The sequence below is a fragment of the Myotis davidii genome, unplaced genomic scaffold (assembly GCF_000327345.1).
Source record: "Myotis davidii unplaced genomic scaffold, ASM32734v1 scaffold441, whole genome shotgun sequence".
NCBI classification, from domain to species: Eukaryota; Metazoa; Chordata; class Mammalia; order Chiroptera; family Vespertilionidae; genus Myotis; species Myotis davidii.
Window position 1 is genome coordinate 821,346 of NW_006291818.1, and position 18,011 is coordinate 839,356.

Below are 18,011 nucleotides of genomic sequence, written 5' to 3' on the forward strand. Positions count from 1 at the left end.
TTCCCGGCTGCAAACCGTCTCACCAGCTGAGCCCTTTCGCCAACTCGGGGTGGGTGCTATTAGTTTCAGCTGCTCACTCCATTTGCTCCGGGACACGACCTGGGACGCGTCTGCCTATATCGCCGCCATCTTCTTCCTCCTCTATAACCACTTTAAAGACGTGATTCTGACTCTTTGGGAGGTTGTGTCACTTGCCCATGGTCACACAGTTAGTGAGAAGCAGGGTCAGGATTCAAACCCAAAGCCTACACTGTCAGATAATGGAGGAGAAGTGAATGTCGAGGTCACAGTTATTTACAACTGATTTTCTTGAAGAACAAAAAAGCAATGTGGATCATAGAAAGGACCATGTGTCAAAGACCCAAGGATACAGATTGAGAATACAGGCTTTTGTTTTTTTGTTTTCTTTTCTGAGCATCTTACCACTTATTAGTTGGTAACCTTGGGAAATCCCCTTTCCCTTCTTGGACTCAGTTTCACAACCTACAAAATGAAGGGAGTGTGAGGGGGGCAGTGAATGAGGGGACCTCTAAAGGCCCCTGACCTTCCATCTTACTGTGTTCCCTACCTAATCAAAGAACTTGTTCCTTTTATTTGGCTCCCTCTGCTGGACATGGAGCAAGAGAACACATTTGTTACTCAAATGATTTTAGATTTAATTCAATTATTTATTGAAGGCATGCCCTATTCAAGGTCAAGGTAGGCTCCTGGTTACTTGTTGAGGAGACTTAGACTAGAAATGATTATGAATCACTTTCTTATCACCACTGAGCAGAACAAACAGTGAAGGTCTAAAGTAACTCAAGATTTTTTTGTATACATGGAAATCATAGGCTCAGAAAACACTATAATAATAATCATCATGAAAATAATGAGAGCTGGGGAGGGGGTGGGGTGCACTGGAGGGGTTGATGGGGGAAAAGGGGGGCACATGTAGTACTTTCAACAATAAATATTTTTTTTAATTTATTGATTTGAGAAAGAGAGAAAAGAAAGAAAAGAATAAGCGCTAACATTAAGTACAACAGGCCAGGCAATATCTAAAGGACTTTATCCATTTTCATTTCCATTTTATCCTTGATGTAGCCACAACAAAGTTTATTATCCTCTCTTTGCACTAGGATGGGGGTTAGAATTCAATCCCCTCCTTTTCCAGATGAAGCAATTGAGACCCAGGGACATTAAATGACTTACCCGAAGTCACATAGCAGCTGGCTGTTGACAGAGCTAAGATTAGATGCTAGTCCAGAAATCTCTTTATTCCTTTATCCAGCTCCTCCAATTTAAAACCTGGCTGAGGAGATAGGATTCACACCAAGAAATAATTAACAGAAGGAGGCCTGTAATTAGAAACTGAGATTTCAAGAGTGGAAAGGGGCTTTAGAGACCATCTAGTAGGACTTCCTGCTCAGACAGAAACCTCTCTGCATCCCCCCCAGACACCTGGGCACTCAGCCATTATGCTGAAACCTACTTCTAGTACAAATTTTGTTCCCTGGAGCTATATAGTATGTATCTAAGGCCTCTTCCTCTACCCATTCCTTTAAGAATTTGAAAACAACTCATGTGAATCTATAAAACCTAATCAGGTCTGCGCTAAAATTCCCAAGTTTAGGTAAGTCTTTCACATTATACAAGAATTTTATAATATAACTAGAGGCCCCGCTTATGAAATCATGTGCGGGTAGGGTCCCCAGTCCCGCCCCGCTGCCACCCACCCTGTTCCCCGTGGTTCCCCGTTGGCTATAATGCAATTGGAGCCTGCGGGCCAGAGGGAGGGACTGAGAGGTGGTCAATGCATCTCATAGCAACTGGTAGAGTGATTGTACCAGTTGTTATGCCGTTATGGTCACTGGGCTTTTATTATATAGGATTTATTATAAACCTGGTTGTCCTCCTCTGATGGGCTCCAAAGATGGCCTCCTAAATGAGAGCTCCTGCTATGCATGTCCTCGTGTAGTTTGTCCCACACTGAACTTTGGCTGTGCTTTGACTGTGCCACTTCGGGTCCTAGGCCTTAAATAAATGTTATGTCTGTGCTCTTGGAAGCTAACCCCCATGTGAGTTTAGTGACCCTGCTGGAGAGGAAACCCGAGAGGATGAGATGCCACTTGGAGAACCGAGAGGTCAGCTCTGTGAGTGAGAATCATCGTGCATGCCCTGCTGAGGACTGCTTCCAAACCACGCCAGCAGGACAGCCAGCTGAGCCCAGCCAGCACACAGAATCATGAGAGATAAGAATACAATTTTTTTTAAAGCCACTTTGTCTGAGAGGTTTGTTATATAGCAGTAGATAACTCGAAACATATTCCCAGAACAAAATTGATCTGTCTCATGCTGAGGATGGAAGGAATGGTGCCTCCGTTATCCCCACACTACTCACACTGTCCTGGGCTTGCTTACATTTAGCCATCCTGCCATCAGATGGAACGTACAGCAAACGATAAGTCCCTGGCATTCATCATAGAATGGCTGTTTGGCTACTTCTCTCCAATGTTTTCACAAGTGGTATTACAGACCTAAATAAAGGATTTTTATATATTTTTTCTTCATAATTTCATCTTGTCTGCTGTCACATCGTTCCAGCTTGATGAGATTTTTAGAAAAGATTTGAGTTCTGCCACCTCATATAACAACGATCTCTCGTGTTCTCTGCAACTTGGCAAACATGTCCCACACATTTTATCCAAATCGTTGACAGAATTGCTGAATAGGACCAGGCAAATTCAATTTGTTTGCAGGACATTAGCGATCTCCTGCGTGGATTCAGATACATTAATTGAGCAACATTTTTAGGATATGGTCATTCCAGTTAAACAATCTATTCAAATCTGACATCCAATAAAATCATTATCCCTTGTGTCCCCTGCAACTTGGTAAATATGTGATATTTTATTCAAATCATTGACAAAATTGTTGAGTGGGGCTAGGCAAGTTCAGAGTCCTTAGGAGGGGTGATAAAGATCTGCCAGGAAGGTTTGCTCTGTTGACTGAGCAATACTTTTAGGAAGTGATCATTCCAGCTGAAAACCTGTCTAATCCATTGTCCATTAGGCTGCTTTTCTTCTTTTGATTCACAATGACATTGTGGAGAATTTGCCTTGCTTCAGTCACGGAGTAATTGGTCTCTAGCTTTCCCCTGAATTTTCTGGGTAAAACTTTCCCAAAAAGTGGTTCAAATATAGTCTGACACACTGGCTGCCAATCAACTCATAGTCTCCTAGTGAACACACATTACTTCCTACACAATCAGCAACAATTTGATTTAAAAATTGATGAGCCCAGTCTTGGCCAACAAACACACCTGGGTTGAAATCCTGGCTATTTTTATTGGGAACTAAGGCAAGTGAGCCAACTTCTCAGAGCCTCAGTTTCTTCATCTGTAAAATGAGGATAATAATACTTTCACTGAGGGTTTGATGTGATAATTAAAATGCAATGATGTACAGAGAGCACACAGCACCACGCCCAGCATGCAATAACTCAATACATGTTGGTTTTCATTATTGTCATTGTTTTATTATTGTAATGACAAGCTGTTACTCAATCTGTAGTTTCTAAATTTGGCCTCTTTTTTTTTTCACTTATCTGAAAATTTGAACAACACATGCCTGTCCCCAGTCTTATGGCACTGTGTTGAAGGATGTAGCAAAAATAAAAATAGTGCTGCCTTCTCTCTGCCATCTGTTAACATTGACCATCTGCCCAAAGCTGTGGGCATATCCCTTTTTTTGTTCTTCATGCTCCAAACATTGATTAAAATGTGTCTCCCACCCCATGCCCAACTTAAACCTTTTGTGGCCCTAGCATGTTTCCCATGGCTCAACTCACTGGGGCTCCAACCACCATCAGACAGACCCACTGGGATCACTCTGTATGTTCCTGCCATATTTTGCATGGCTCTGTTATCACTAGGAGTGAGCTGAGTGAGACCCAGACGTCATTTAGCTGTGCCAGGCAACCATTTAACATCAGGAAGTCATGGGATCTAGGGTTAGAGAGCAGGACTTGGAGAAATAGGAGAGCATAACAATGGGGAACTACAGCAGCAGGAAGGGAAGTACAACTGAATAATAGTAGCGAGGACCTGGGTACCAAGTCATAGGACCATGCACAAGCCTAACATAGTAACCAGACAGTACCAAGCCAGGGTTTCTTATATCCCCCTCCAAAATGGGAAGTACCAGATCTTGGGTACGAGTTGAATCTATAAGTGGTATTAGGTGGCCCCAGCAGTGGGGGCTACTGTGCTGCTCCAGCAGAGAGCCAAGCATGGTAATAAGACATCTTCTAAGAGAATTTCCAAGATTACTGACTCTTGCTCATCCCATCCAGTTCTTCCAACCAGTCCTGAATTAAATCCTGGAGAGCCCTTCTCTTACTGATTTCTGGGTATTCAGAAATCTATTAGATCTGCCCCCCCACCCCCTACAGTGGGATGAAAATATGTGAGGACAGCTGAGCGGGATCTGGGTCACTAGTGACTAGTGAGTGCTCAAAATGTCAATGGAAGGCTAGAACCGACCTGATAAGAGTGGGGAGAGGCAGTGTTGGGTTACACTTCACAAGGCAGTCATTTTAAATCCACGTTGATGACCCCAGGGAATGATGCTGGTTGTAATTCTCTGGATGCCGATAGCATCAAGGTGCCCCTAAATGTCACTCAAAAGTCATCTAAGGCTTTTGTCATTTTTAAGATTTTTTAAAACTAAAAAATATTTTTAAAGAGTGTTTCAAAGGAGATGGAGAAATAAACCTCACCACAATTCCACCACCTGAAGACAGTCGGTTAAAGTGTTGGGGTGCATCTGAGTTACTGTCTTTCAGCCCTCCTCTCCTCTCCACCTCACTTCCTTTTTGCCCTCCCCTTTTCATTTCTCTCTTTGGACCTGGTCCGAGAGTTGAGTTATTTATACTTCTCAGTCATAGCACATTATCAACATTTTCATGTTCTTGGCTTTGCTTCTATTTTATTTCATTACTACTGACCCAGTGCACAGATTCGTGCACATAAGGAAATTAATTAGAAGGTGGGCAGGACTGGGCAAGAAGGGCCAAACACACCCTGGAGCCAACCTCCCATGGTCCCTCCCTGGCTTGCCACACCAGGGGCGGGGCCACAGCTCGAAGGGTGTCTGCAGAGTGAGCGGGGTCCCTCCTGCAGGTGGGGTCATTCAGCCTGGCCTGTGGGGATCAGGCCGAAACCGGCTCTCTGACATCCCCTGAGGGGTCCTAGATTTCGAGAGAGTGGTTCTTGGATGATGCACCCCAGAATTGGGCTCCCTTCTCTCTGGTTCCAGGTGTGTCACCTGAGAACTGCAGCTTCCAAGTCACCACAGCTCAGCAGCTCCTGCATTGAGCATCTGCTCCCTGGTGGTCATTGTGCGTCATAGCTACTGGTAGGATGGTCAGACGGTCACTTAGGCTTTTATACATATAGAATAGATTTTCCTTCCTCATCTTGGGTTTTTACTCCCAGTCCCCACTCCTATCACTGTTAGCCATTCTAAGATGCTATATACTTGCATTTGCATGCATCATTGAAGAATATATTGTACTTATGTATTTAAATTTACATAAGTGGTACTTGCTCTGAGTCTTGTTCTGTTTCCTTTTATTTTTAACTCAACACTGTTTCTATGGTCTATTTATAGTGTGGGATGCTTATCTGGCTCATTGCAGCTTACTGCTGCATGGTGTCTGATAGTAAGTATCCATCACATCTCAATGAGCAATCCTAGGAATGGACGTTTAGCTTGTTTCTGACATCCCGCTGTCAAAGGCAACAATAAACATCCCCGTGCATATGCCACTATGGATCTGATTATCAGAAGTATATAGACAGGAGTGAGATTTCTCAGTTGTAGGGATACACATATTTAGTATCACTAAGTGCTCCCATATTGTTCTGCAAATGGTTATAACATTCTTTTTTATTGAGAAATTATTCACATGCCATACAATTTGCTCTTTTAAAGGTATATAATTCAGTGGTTTGTAGATTATTCACAGAGTTGTGCATCTGATTCCAGACATGTTCAGCACCACCAAAAGAAACCTGGGAACTATTAGCAGTCACCCCCCATTTCCTCTCCCCTTACCCCTGTCAACCAGCGGCTGAAAATCTACATTCTATCTCTATACATTTGTCTATTTTGGACATTTCATATAAATGGAATAATACTCTATCTGGCCTTTTGTGTCTGATTTCTCATACTTAGCAAATTTTTTTTAAGGAATGTACTTCATTCCTTTTAGCTGCTGAATGATTTTCCATTGTATGGAGGTATCACATTTATTTATCCATTCATCAGATGAAGGACATTTTTTGTTGTTGTTGTTGGCTGTTATAAATAATGCTGCTATTCATGTACACACTTTTTTCATGGGCATGCATTTTCAATTCCTTTGAATACAGACCTAAGCATGGAATTGCTAGATCATATGGTAGCTCTGTTTGTTTATTGGGACTGTTTTCCAAAGTAGCTGCACCATTTTATATTCCCACCAGCAATATATAAAGGATCCATTTCTACACAGCCTTATCAATGTTGGTTATCGTCCATATTTTTTATTACAACCACCCAAGTAGGTGGGAAGTAGCATTTCACTGTGGCTTTGATTTGCATCTCCTAATGACTAATTATTTTGAGCATATTTCTATGTGCTTATTGGCCATTTATATATCTTCTTTGGAGAAATGTGTATTTTACTCCTTTGCTCATTTTTAAATTGAGTTATCTGTCCTTTTATTGTTGAGTTGTAATAGTTCTTATGACACAAGCTCCTTCTCAGACATATGATGGCAAATATTTTCATGCATGCTGCAGATTCTTTACACTTGCTTGAATGTGTCTTCAAAACACAAAATTTAATTTTCAGGAAGTCCAATTTACCTCTTTTTTCTTTTGTTGATGATGCTTTTGGTGTAAACCATTGTCTGACCCAAGCTCATGAAGATTTATGCCTATGTTTTCTTTTAAGAATTTTATAGTTTTAGCTCTTCCATTGAAGTCTTTGATCAATTACGAATTAACATTTGTACATGTTTTAAACTATGGATCCAAATTCAATCTTATGTAAATGGTTATCTAGCTGTTCCAGCAAAACTTGTTAAAAAGGCCATGGAATTCTCTTGACACCCTTGTTAAAAATCAGTAGACTATAAATGCAAAGGTTTATTTCTAGACTCTCAATTCTATTCTGTTGTTGCATGTCTATTCTTACTCACACTGTCTTGACTACTGCAGCTTTTTACTAAGTTTTAAAACCTTGAAGTGAAAGTCCTCTAACTTGTTCTTTTTCAAGACTGTTTTGGGGAGTGTTATCATTAGTTTGTTCAGCTTCTGCAACAACCTAGCACGTATCTAGTGGCCTAAAACAACAAAGTTTTATTTACTTACAGTTCTGTGGGCCAGAAATCTTACATGAATTCACCAAAACCAAAGCACTGTAATTGATGAACTAAGCATGGCATTCTTTGCAACAGAGTATATTAAGAGAATTGTCAAAGCTAAGTCAGTCTCACAAATTGGATTATTTAAATGTCAGCAAATGTACATAGTTTTTCTCCAGTATTTTTTTTATGTTGGCAAAGCAGCTGTAAAGCTGAGTGCGTAAATATGAAATAATGATAGAATTAGCTGAAAGTAATTCTCAGGGAAGTAAATTCTAGGCACCATGTTCAATGTTTCACAGACATTTTCTTAATATTTTCAACAATCAATAGAAAGCACTTGCCAATATTGTTCCCATTTCCTGGGCGAAGAGATTGAGGTTTAGAGGCTCTCATAGCTATTCAGCAGGGAACCAGAATTCAATCTGGCTGTCTCCAGACTCTGACCTCTTGAGCACTAGCCACACAACCTTCAACCTGTGATGCACAGACCCCCCTTCACGGTCTTGTTCAGTGATTCAGCAACGAAACACCTACTCCCTGCCCTTGGCCCCAGGCCAAAATTCGACTCCCATACGGGCAAAGCATGGCCCACCCTTTCCCTTCACCCTCAAAGATTTTTGTGGCTATCTCATCTATTGTATCAGCATTTTATTCTGAGAATATCACCAGATGGGATAGGTCAGCTGAGGGCCATCAAAACCCCCTTTCAGCCCAGCCAGTGTAGCTCAGCAATTGAGCGTCAACCAGGAACCAAGAGGTCACCAGTTCAATTCCCTGTCAGGGCACAAGCCCAGATTGTAGTCTTGATCCCCAGTGGAGTGCATACAAGAGGCAGCTGATCAATGATGTTCCTCTCTCATCAATGTTTCTATCTCTCTATCCCTCTCCCTTCCTCTCTCTCTAAAAATCAATAAAAACATATTAAAAAGTAAGTAAAAACATTTCAGCAGAGGTGACTTCCTTTATGCAAAAGTTGGGCTGTATTATGGCATATCTTATTTGCTTTTATTTTCAAGAGTCTGAAGTCTTTGGGTAAAATAGTATAAATAAATAAGTAAGTAAGTAAGTAAGTAAATAAATAAATAACGTTGGCGGAAGCATCAAATACACACCGCTCCTAAAGATCATCATAGCTTAGAAAGTTTTAGGCATCCACTTACCTTAATCAGCCACAGAGTCTCACACACAGAGAGGGCTGTATGGCTGTTAAAAAATTTGGATTTCTTTTCACGGTGCATTTTAGCTTTTAAACTGTGAGCATTTTGTGGAGTATGCATTTTTTTCATGTAGCAATAGCCCTTTTTCACAATTTCAAGTAAATTTGAGGCTTCCTCCCTTCCTAGACAGAATTTCACTCCTGCCAGATGGCTACTTTTAGTAACAGTGGGCACATGCATTTTCCTTTTGGTGTAAAAATGAAAATATTTTGCTAAACTCTTACAGAAGACTCTGATACAAAGTACAAAACACAGATAAACTAGTACTACAAAAGCCCAATGTTGTCCTGAGGAACTGGACATCGGAGTATATCACCCGTCTCCCATATCCACAGTCCACATTGTTATTCACAAGAGTTAAAGGACAGTCTCACTGGATATATGAACTGTTTTTGATGATATGAAGACATCATTGATAATTATTTATGTGTGATATTAATATTTTTAAAGAATTCTTATCTTTTAGATATATATTAAATATTTGTGAATACAATGACTTCATGTCTGGGATGTGCTTCAACAAATAATCCCAGGTTAGGAGTGAGACAGAGAGGGGGCATAGAGGAAACAACACTGGCCATGCATTGGCAACTGTTGCAGCTGGTGGCCAGTCCATTACACTACTGTACTCCCAGTATACTATCTTCTCTGCTGGTGTATATTAGTTGGCACAGTGGTGGGAAGTGTGTGGGTCTTGACTCCAGATGTAGGGTGACTGACTCTTCCCGGCTTTAGCACCGGCCTCACACATCCCAGAAAATCCCTGGATCCCAAGCAACCTGGGGCTGTTGGTCACTCCGCTTAGCCATGTGATTTGTCTTCCACCTCTGCCACTGTTCACTCTGGAACAGGGTGCAAAGCTCTTAGGCCTCCGAGACTCAGTTTTCTCACCTCTAAATGGGGATAATAGTCTACTCGCTGGTCTGTTCTGAGACTCTTATCAGATACTAGATGTGAACGTGCTTTGTAAACTGTGAGATACTGCACGAGAATGATGTGTTATCACAGTGCAGGGTCCCTGTGGCTTATGATGCCCAGGCCCCAGAACCCCTTGTTTTCTTCTCAAAAGCTCGGGAAATCCCTTTTTCTGCTGGGTGCTTCACAAGGTGGGTGGGGGATGTGGAGGATTCCCATGGCCTTGAGCCTGTCCTCTGGAATATTCCTCACATCCTCCAGGACTCCCAAAGCTCTCCTCTATCTCCATCCCCACTTAGGGTTTCATCTTCCCTGGGTCCTATTTCCTCAGACCCTACAGGCAGGGAGTTTGAGGGACAGGAGGAAGAGGCCGCTGTGTGACTGGGCTCTGAACACCAGGGGGCGCGCTATGAGGAGGAAGCAAGAGGCAGGGCCATCATATAATTTATAATTTGTGTGTGTGTTTGGCGGGGAGGTGGGGAGGTAGGAGGGAGGGGACATGGGGTTATTTCCTAGAAGGCAAAAGTGTCCAAAACCCACAAAAGATGTGTAATACTGGAGGAAGATAGAATCGAATTGTGCTTGATAGAATCTACACATCGTTCCATGGATTCCCTCAGCTAATTAAGTTCATTTATGCATATTCAGTTATATGGGGGTTCTCCTTTCATTAATCCAGAGACAGCTTCTCTTGAATAAGAGCTACTCCATTCCAGCAACAAGAAAGAGGATGGGACTTGGTGAACCGCGCTACCTACCTGCCTGCCTATTTATTTGTATAGATTTACCTAAAATCCCAGTTTGAGAATTGACATACAACATTTCTTTGTGGATAATGTTTGGTGGATTGATTAATTCTGTTTAAACTTTCTGATTTATTTATTAAGAAACCTGAATATTACTTGGGATTGAACATGGCTTTTGGTATGTTCTACCCTTAAAACCTTTATAAAAATGTTCAACAACTTGTCCCAAGTCTTTTATCAATGGTTTTCAAATTGTGAAACTGTTTTCAAATTCTGAAGACCCCACCCCACAGTTTCTTTTCAGAGATCTCTCAAGGGCTGTCTTGGGTTGGGGGGTGCGTATAAGATGATATCACAGGCAGAATGAAACTCCCACCCCCTCCCCACCCCTTCTCTATTTACAGCAGCTCTGGTGGTTTACTTGTGGGTTACCACATGTTTTTATTTGAACAATAGGTTCTGTAACTGGTCATTCTTTTTCCATGATGACATTTTTTGAGCACTGACGTACCTTTAAATTAGACAAGTGTGTGTGTAAAGCAATGGAAAGGAAATAATTTATATATTAAGGATCAGATGTTAAATGTGACATTTATACTCGACTTATCCTGTTCAACATCTGAATGTTAACTCTGGCTCTTACTGCTTAGAAAAGTCCTATAAGCTTTGACATGCCCTGAGATCACAACTTGTTGGGAAATCCTAAGTTCTATTTTTGGCATTAAGATAAATGCCTCTATTAAGGTTTAGGGTTGACAAGGAAGAGAGCAAGGGGGCATGCTGCCATTTTAGCTCCTAAAGGATCTATGTAACATGTAGGTTAGTTGTTTCTAATTGACTTCTGATAACAATCATTCAACCTGATAGACCTTCTCTTGGATAAGAACCTGGCACAACCCTAGCTGGTTTGGCTCAATGGATAGAGCGTTGGCCTGAGGACTGAAGGGTCCCTGGTTCGATTCTGGTCGAGGGCACATGCCAGGGTTGGTGGCTTAATTCCCAGTAGGAGGCAGCCAACCGATTATTCTTATCTTTGGTGTTTCTATTGAAGTATGGTACCTATTTGCTTTGTTTCACAATGGAAAGGTTATTTTGATTTTCTGAATTATATAAATCATCCCATTCTATTAAATGCCTTATTGATTGTAATGTGAATATCCCATGGGTTGTAGTCATACTGGTCTTAGAAAGCACATTTTTCCTTTACCTGGGAAGGACAGCACAGTTATCCCAAGGTCAGAGGGCTCTAGACCCAAAACTGTAATTTAGATAAACCCAGGTTACCCAGGCTCTAGACCCAAAACTGTAATTCAGATAACATGCCTTAAGTTTAACCCAGGTTACCCAAGGGCTCTAGATAATGTATTTCTGTCAATTCAGTGACCCCGAGACCCCAAACTAACATGCTTAATTCTGCTTCTGTAAACTGCTTTTTTGCAAACCAGGTTCCTCATTCCAAACCTTGAGATATAATCGATACCTTTGCCTATATAAGTCTGGTTTTGCCACCATCTTGTTACGATGAGATTTGGGGAATGGCCCCTCATAGTCCCGGATTGCAATAAATGTGACTCTTTAATTCGACTTCTTGAGGCGTCCTTCTGTGATTCGCGGGGTACATTACAACACTATCTCCCTCTCCCTTCCTCTCTGAAATCAATAAAAATATATTTTTTAAAAATCTCCCCGCACCCCCCAAAATGAACCCGACACAGACAAACCCACCTATAAGGTGGGAAAGGGGAGGACTTGCATGTGAGCATCTGGAATAAAGGGACTTTTTTTTCCCATTAAAAAAAAAAACTTCCTGGAGTTGATTTCCATAAGTGTACATTTCCTCTTCGTAATCCTAGTCATTAATCACCAAGGAGTGAATAATGAACACCTGCATGGATCATAGATTCCACAATCCAACCTGAAAACTCAAATGTTGGGTTGTCTCCTACTCTATAATCTACCCCCAGGGTCTGTTCCTGACTTGTTTGGCATCTCTGTCTTTAGCAGAACTGGAATCAGGGAATAGGATTTCAACATATTCTTACTCCTCTCCTCACCTTTTCTTCACTCCGGGATCTCTCAACCTCCACACTGTAGACATTTTGGGCTGAATAATTCTTTATCGCAGGGGGTGGGGGCCTGGGGTGTCCTGTGCACTGTGGGCTGTTTGGTAGCATCCCTGACCTCTACCCACCAGATGCCAGTAACACCCCTTTCCCAAGCACGACAACCAAAAATGTCTCCAGGAATTGCCAAATGTCTCCTTGCATGAATGGAGATTTTGGGTGGAAGTGGGAAGGGGGCAAAACTGCCCCCTTTGGGGAACCACTGTTCTCTACTCCATGAGGACCCTGACACTGAGAATCCGACCAGAGCTGCCTGGCCCTCACCAGATTTGGTTCTGAAAGAAACCTTAAACCCATGCAATTCACCAAGTCAATGCACTCAACCCTGGCTGCACATGGGAGTCACCCCAGACATTACAAATGACCAGCTGGGCACATTTTTTAAAAGCTCCTTGGAAGATCTGTTTGTAGATAGAAATAGGCAATCTCTGAACGAAGTGTACTTAGCAGTCTTAATACTTACAAAAAATTTAAACAAAAAACACAACTTTATTTCAAGTAGGAAATATCCAAGTAGTTTCAGAGCAAGGAAAAAACTCCGTATGTCAGTAGATTGTAGAACACAGGCCACTGGAGATATTTCACGTTAGCTTTCCGTTGTTCTGTTATTATTGCAGAGCAATTGGAAAACGGGATCCCTCTGGGAATTCTGGGCTTTTTAAGTTTGACTGAAGGTGCATCACTTGATGTAGAGCAATTTATCTGCTGTTTGTAACTGACAGAGACTCTTTTGACCAAAGGACATCAATTAGAGGAATTTAAAGGGAAAAGCCTAACCAAGAGGAAATCTCCTGGATGTAAGGTTTGGGATCGGCAGGGAGGGGAGATCAAGACTGAGCAATACCAACAGTGGCCTAGGAAAGGAGGCCTTCTGATGACGCTTTTCAGCAGGTGAAAAATACGATCAAATCGCTCCCTCTTTCGTTTGAAAGCGTTAGAGCAGGGCGAATAAAACCGGACAACGCAGGCCTTTTATCTTAGGATCCAGGAGAATTAGGTCCAGGAGGTGTACATATTCTGGCAGCTGCCAATCCTGCTCCTTCTGGCTGGCCGGTAAAGGCTGGCCTTCTGGAAGGTGTAGGGTACAGGAGATGTTTGACTTCCCACCTGACCCAGGCCCCTCACTTGGTTTCCCTGAGATTTTGTTTCCATATCTGAAAAGGGGTAGCAGGGCAGTTACCTCAGACAGTCCCTATGAGGATTAAGTTAGGTCATAGGTGTGAAAGTGCCTTCTGTAATCTAAAGCCCAATAGGTATGCTATTTCCAGGGACCTTCCATCCTGAAGATTATACTAGACCCGGAGCCAATGGCTTTCCATTTTGGCTTCTAGGGCATGCATAGAATAATGGACGAGTGCAGTCATTGACTTCACTTGTCAAATGTCTGTCCTCACATGGGCAATTAGGAAAATACATTTGAGCTAAAAATACAGAGTGATGTATTTTTCATGACTGAGGTTATGATTGTATTTTAGGTTATTATATACTAAAGACCAGGAAATTAATTGGTGCCCTCTAAAAATGCAAAGAGCAAGAGATTAATCTGATAAATGGTTTCCATTAAAATAATTCCATTTGGTTTCCCAAATTTATCTTGTCTCCTGAGGTTTCTGAATGCCACAACGTCCTTCTCCTATGCTTTCCAGCTGCATTCTACTGCTTCTTATATCCCCGGGTTTGGAGAATTTCAAAACTTATAAATACTAGTGGCACGGCAAAGCTAGAGCATTAACCCTTTAGCTCCCTAACTCATGGATATGTTCACTGAAACCACTGTTTCATCTTTCAAACGAGTTTTGGTTGATATTCAGAATGTAACCTTTATGGGTGTGAAAGTAAGGTTTTTGGTGATGCTGCTTCATACAGATAATGCAATTGAGACCATCCAAATAAGTCCAAGGTCAAAGTTTCAAGTTATTAGTACTCACTCAGCAGTAAAAATTCACATGAAAGAATGGAATAAACAGGGCGGAGAGAAGGCTGTTTCAGGAGACAATCCATGCTACTCTGAGGGAAGGGGGAACTGGCAGAGAAGAGGTCAGTGTTTTCAAAACTTCATTCAGATGCTTTTCCAATCAGGTGTCCCAAGTGGCTAGCAGAGAACATTGGGCAGATCCACCTCTGTCTTAGGAAAACATAGGCAGCTGGATGCCATCTTTCCTGAAGAGAACATCAGCTCAGCCAACTGTAAACCTAGAACTGAGCACACCGCTACATTACCACACTAAGTTCATGTTTCTCTAGTTTGTCCTCCGATGGTTCTGCCTCGAAGTCTGGATTCGGGTTTGGGTGGTGGATCTCAATAAGAAGAACATAGATGAGGCCTCCAATGGCAGCACCAACCATAGGGGCCACAACAGGAATCCACCAGAAGTTATTTCCAACTCTGAAATCAAACAAGGAATTAGTGATACACCACTTGGCTTCCCTCCTCGTGTTACTGCTAGTTATTCACTAACCAGCTAGTCTTTCTCATGCTTCTGGCTCCCTTATCAATCAGCAAGAGCTAAGTATAAGAGCACTCACCACAGCTTGGCAACCTGGATTCTCCAATACACCTGACTTCAGATGGTCCACCATTGTCCTATTGGTACTTAGGAGAGAATATGTCCCATTTTTTATTTTCCTTTCAGAAAATATAGTCCTACAGTATGGTCAAAATTGAGGGCATGTAATAAAGGTTCAGGTTGATTATTCAGTTTACTTTTCCTTGTCCTGAAACAATGAGTCCTGAGGATTATGAATGGAAAGATGTGGAGAGATTTTGGACATCATTGTAATGTGAGGGCAGCCACAAAATAATCAGGGATGCTTATCAGTGAAAACGAATTTAAAAAGTCAGAGGTGGAATATGAATTAGGCACTAACTATAATTTGCTTCAGCGCTTATTTTTTGAGGTAACTAAGCTTAAAGTTATTTTCTGATAAGTCTATTGTGCTGTGATTCCCTCCCGCCTCCGGAAACCCTCAATGTCAGTACGTTATGTTAAGGGTATAATTCTGTGAGAAAGCAGCTGTCTTGTGAATTGCCACCATCTCTAATGGAGACATGAAATCCATTTAGTAATTCAGTAGAAAGAGCCGTGAGTGCTCAGAAGCAAGCAACACTACACAATACATGGTTTAAGGAGCTGTACCTTTGAGATAAAACTCTTTTAAAAGCAGGGAAATAGCAAAATAAATAAATAAATAAATTCAGGACACTGTGGATTAGGAAGGGAAAATAGGAGGAGCACACGGGTGCACAGGAGGGTTTCATAGTGCTCCGTTTAAGGGAAGGACTCACGGCTGTGCGTCTCACCAGCGTGCTCAGTAGCTACACATAGGCTCTTTTGCTTTGTATCACATTTTGGTAAGAAAGGATAATGAAGAAAATGAGCACGAACAAGAGGCCTGTTCGAGGAGTCACGAGACCTGGTTCTAATCTCAGGATAGAAGGACTCTGGGCAAGTCCTCCGTGGTCCCTTCCCCTTGGATCATACAAGTACTCTTAGATCATCAATGCAGGCTCCCGGGAACAGCACGGAGACTGAACACAATGGCCACCAGGTGTCGCTCTTACTGCATGAGAGAGACGGCGCGAAACTGCCTTCGCAGAGTCCCTGCCCGGGCCCCCAAATCCAGGTGGAAGTTTCTATGAGAGGCACAGGGGCTTTAAAGGACTAGGAGGTTCTTTATTTCTTTTCCTCCATCACTGTTTTATGGTGAATCTGTCATTTCACCGATTGGGGCCCAAGACACCTGCCAGGACGCATGTTCTCCTTCCCCAGAATAGACCCTCCTCATTCTATCAGAGCTGAGCGCCTGGTGCCAGGGCCATGTGTCGTAAATGGAGGAGCTTGCACGTGGTTCCCCGCCAGGTCAAGTCTTACAAGTACACAGGGTCATTTGCATGCTATGATTTTGGGGGAAGCTGGAAATGTCTATGTTAATTGCTTAAGGTACCTTCATCAGGGATTCATCCCTTTGGGTGAACTTTTTTAAAAAATAGCACTACCCCTGAGATCCTTCATCAAATCATTGGCATCTTAATGTGAATCCATGGAGAGAACTCCGATGGGGAACAGCCTAACATTTACCGGAAAAAGGAAGAGTCAGCCGAGGTCTGTTGACTCTTGCTCTTGTCGGACCTCCTGCTGCCCCACTTCCAGTCAGCCTCACTGCTTGCCCTACTGGGGCAAGTGAGGGTCTGAGAAGAAGGCATTCTTGGCTTTATCTGAGGGTGTGGGTCGACGCTAGGATACCTACTGAGATGCTGACCTTGGAGATAGAAACTTGAAAGGGTGGGACACCCTAGGAACACTTTGGAGACCTGCTGTCTCTGAAAGGTTTCCTTGGGAACTTTTGGTAGAGGATAACCAGTAAGCCTGGCCTTTTCCTGACTGACTGCTGCCCCCTCTAAAGGAGAGATCCTTTTTAATCCATTTTATATAATGATGTCAGATTAAATTTGCTAAATTGAAGTTCTAAACATGCCAAATGTCTGCCCTAACTCCTCTGCTGCTCCCTATAACCTACAGCATAGGGAGCAGTCAAACCCCCATATTTTCCTTTTTAGGAGTCTAGGGCCTCTATGGTCTGCCAAAAATTTGCCCTTTCCAACCTTCTTCATGCACGCTTCCAGCCAGACTGGATTGCTTGTTATTGTGACACTAGAGGCCCAATGCACAAAATTCATGCATGGGGGTGGGGGGTGGGGGCTCAGCCAGGCCTGCACCCTCTCCCATCTGGGAGCCCTTGGGGAATGTCCAACTGCCGGCAGTCAGACATCCCTTTTGCAATACGGGACCTGCTGGCTCTTAACCACTCACCTGCCTGCCTGCCTTATCGCCCCCAACCGCCCTCCCCTGCCTACCTGATTGCCGCTAATTGCTCACCTGTCGGCCTGATCGTCCATAACCACCTCTGCCTTGGCCCCTGCCACTGTGGCTTTGTCTGAAGGAGGACTGGACGACCAGAAGATGTCAGGTTTACCCATTTTAATTAGCATATTAACCTTTTATTAGTATAGATTCTGTTTTTCCTGATGAACCAAAGTAAGTTCCTTTCCTATACAAAGAAGTGATGAGTGGATGGGATGAGCTACTGTGGCTTTATAGTGGGGAGTGGGAAGGAAGTAATGGGCAGGTTTTGTCCTGGGAGATTGGTACTGACCGTTGACATACTTCCTCGAGCACATTATGAGGTTGACAGCACAAGGTCTTGCAAAATTTCCTGTGCACAGGTTCTCTTTTATCTCTGTTCTACTAGGATTTTTTAAGACCTAACTCAGCTCTTTCTTCAGTGGCACCTTACCCAACTTCCCCAGGCAGAGCTAGTCACTCCTCAGAACTTTGTTTTAGGGGTTGCCAGAGTCCTTATTACATTGCTCAAGGCTAGTGACTTGGCAAATTTTGAAGTTTCCTTGCCCAGCTCAATGACACAGCATGAGCTCTCGGTGTCTGCCTGCCTACCTGTCTCTCTCTCTCACACACACATACACAGCCCCACCATGTCACAAATCACCAGTGAGACATTCCACACTCATGGCCAGGGTGTGCACTTAACCTCCACCTTCCTGTCTGTACTCTCCTGGACTCCAATCCAAAGCACAGCCCTCCCTGATAGAGCA

At 42.8% G+C, this 18,011-nt stretch overlaps 1 protein-coding gene across 1 annotated transcript in view; it reads right to left on the reverse strand.

The window, feature by feature from the left end:
* Nucleotides 1-12,865: 12,865 nt before the first annotated feature.
* The window catches only part of AQP9 (aquaporin 9), a 57,122-nt gene continuing 51,976 nt past the window's right edge, over nucleotides 12,866-18,011 (reverse strand). Inside the window, exon 6 of the mRNA XM_006765228.2 lies at nucleotides 12,866-14,786. Coding sequence (XP_006765291.1) covers nucleotides 14,612-14,786 — 175 coding nt within the window. The 3' untranslated portion in view covers nucleotides 12,866-14,611. The remainder of the gene's footprint in view (nucleotides 14,787-18,011) is intronic.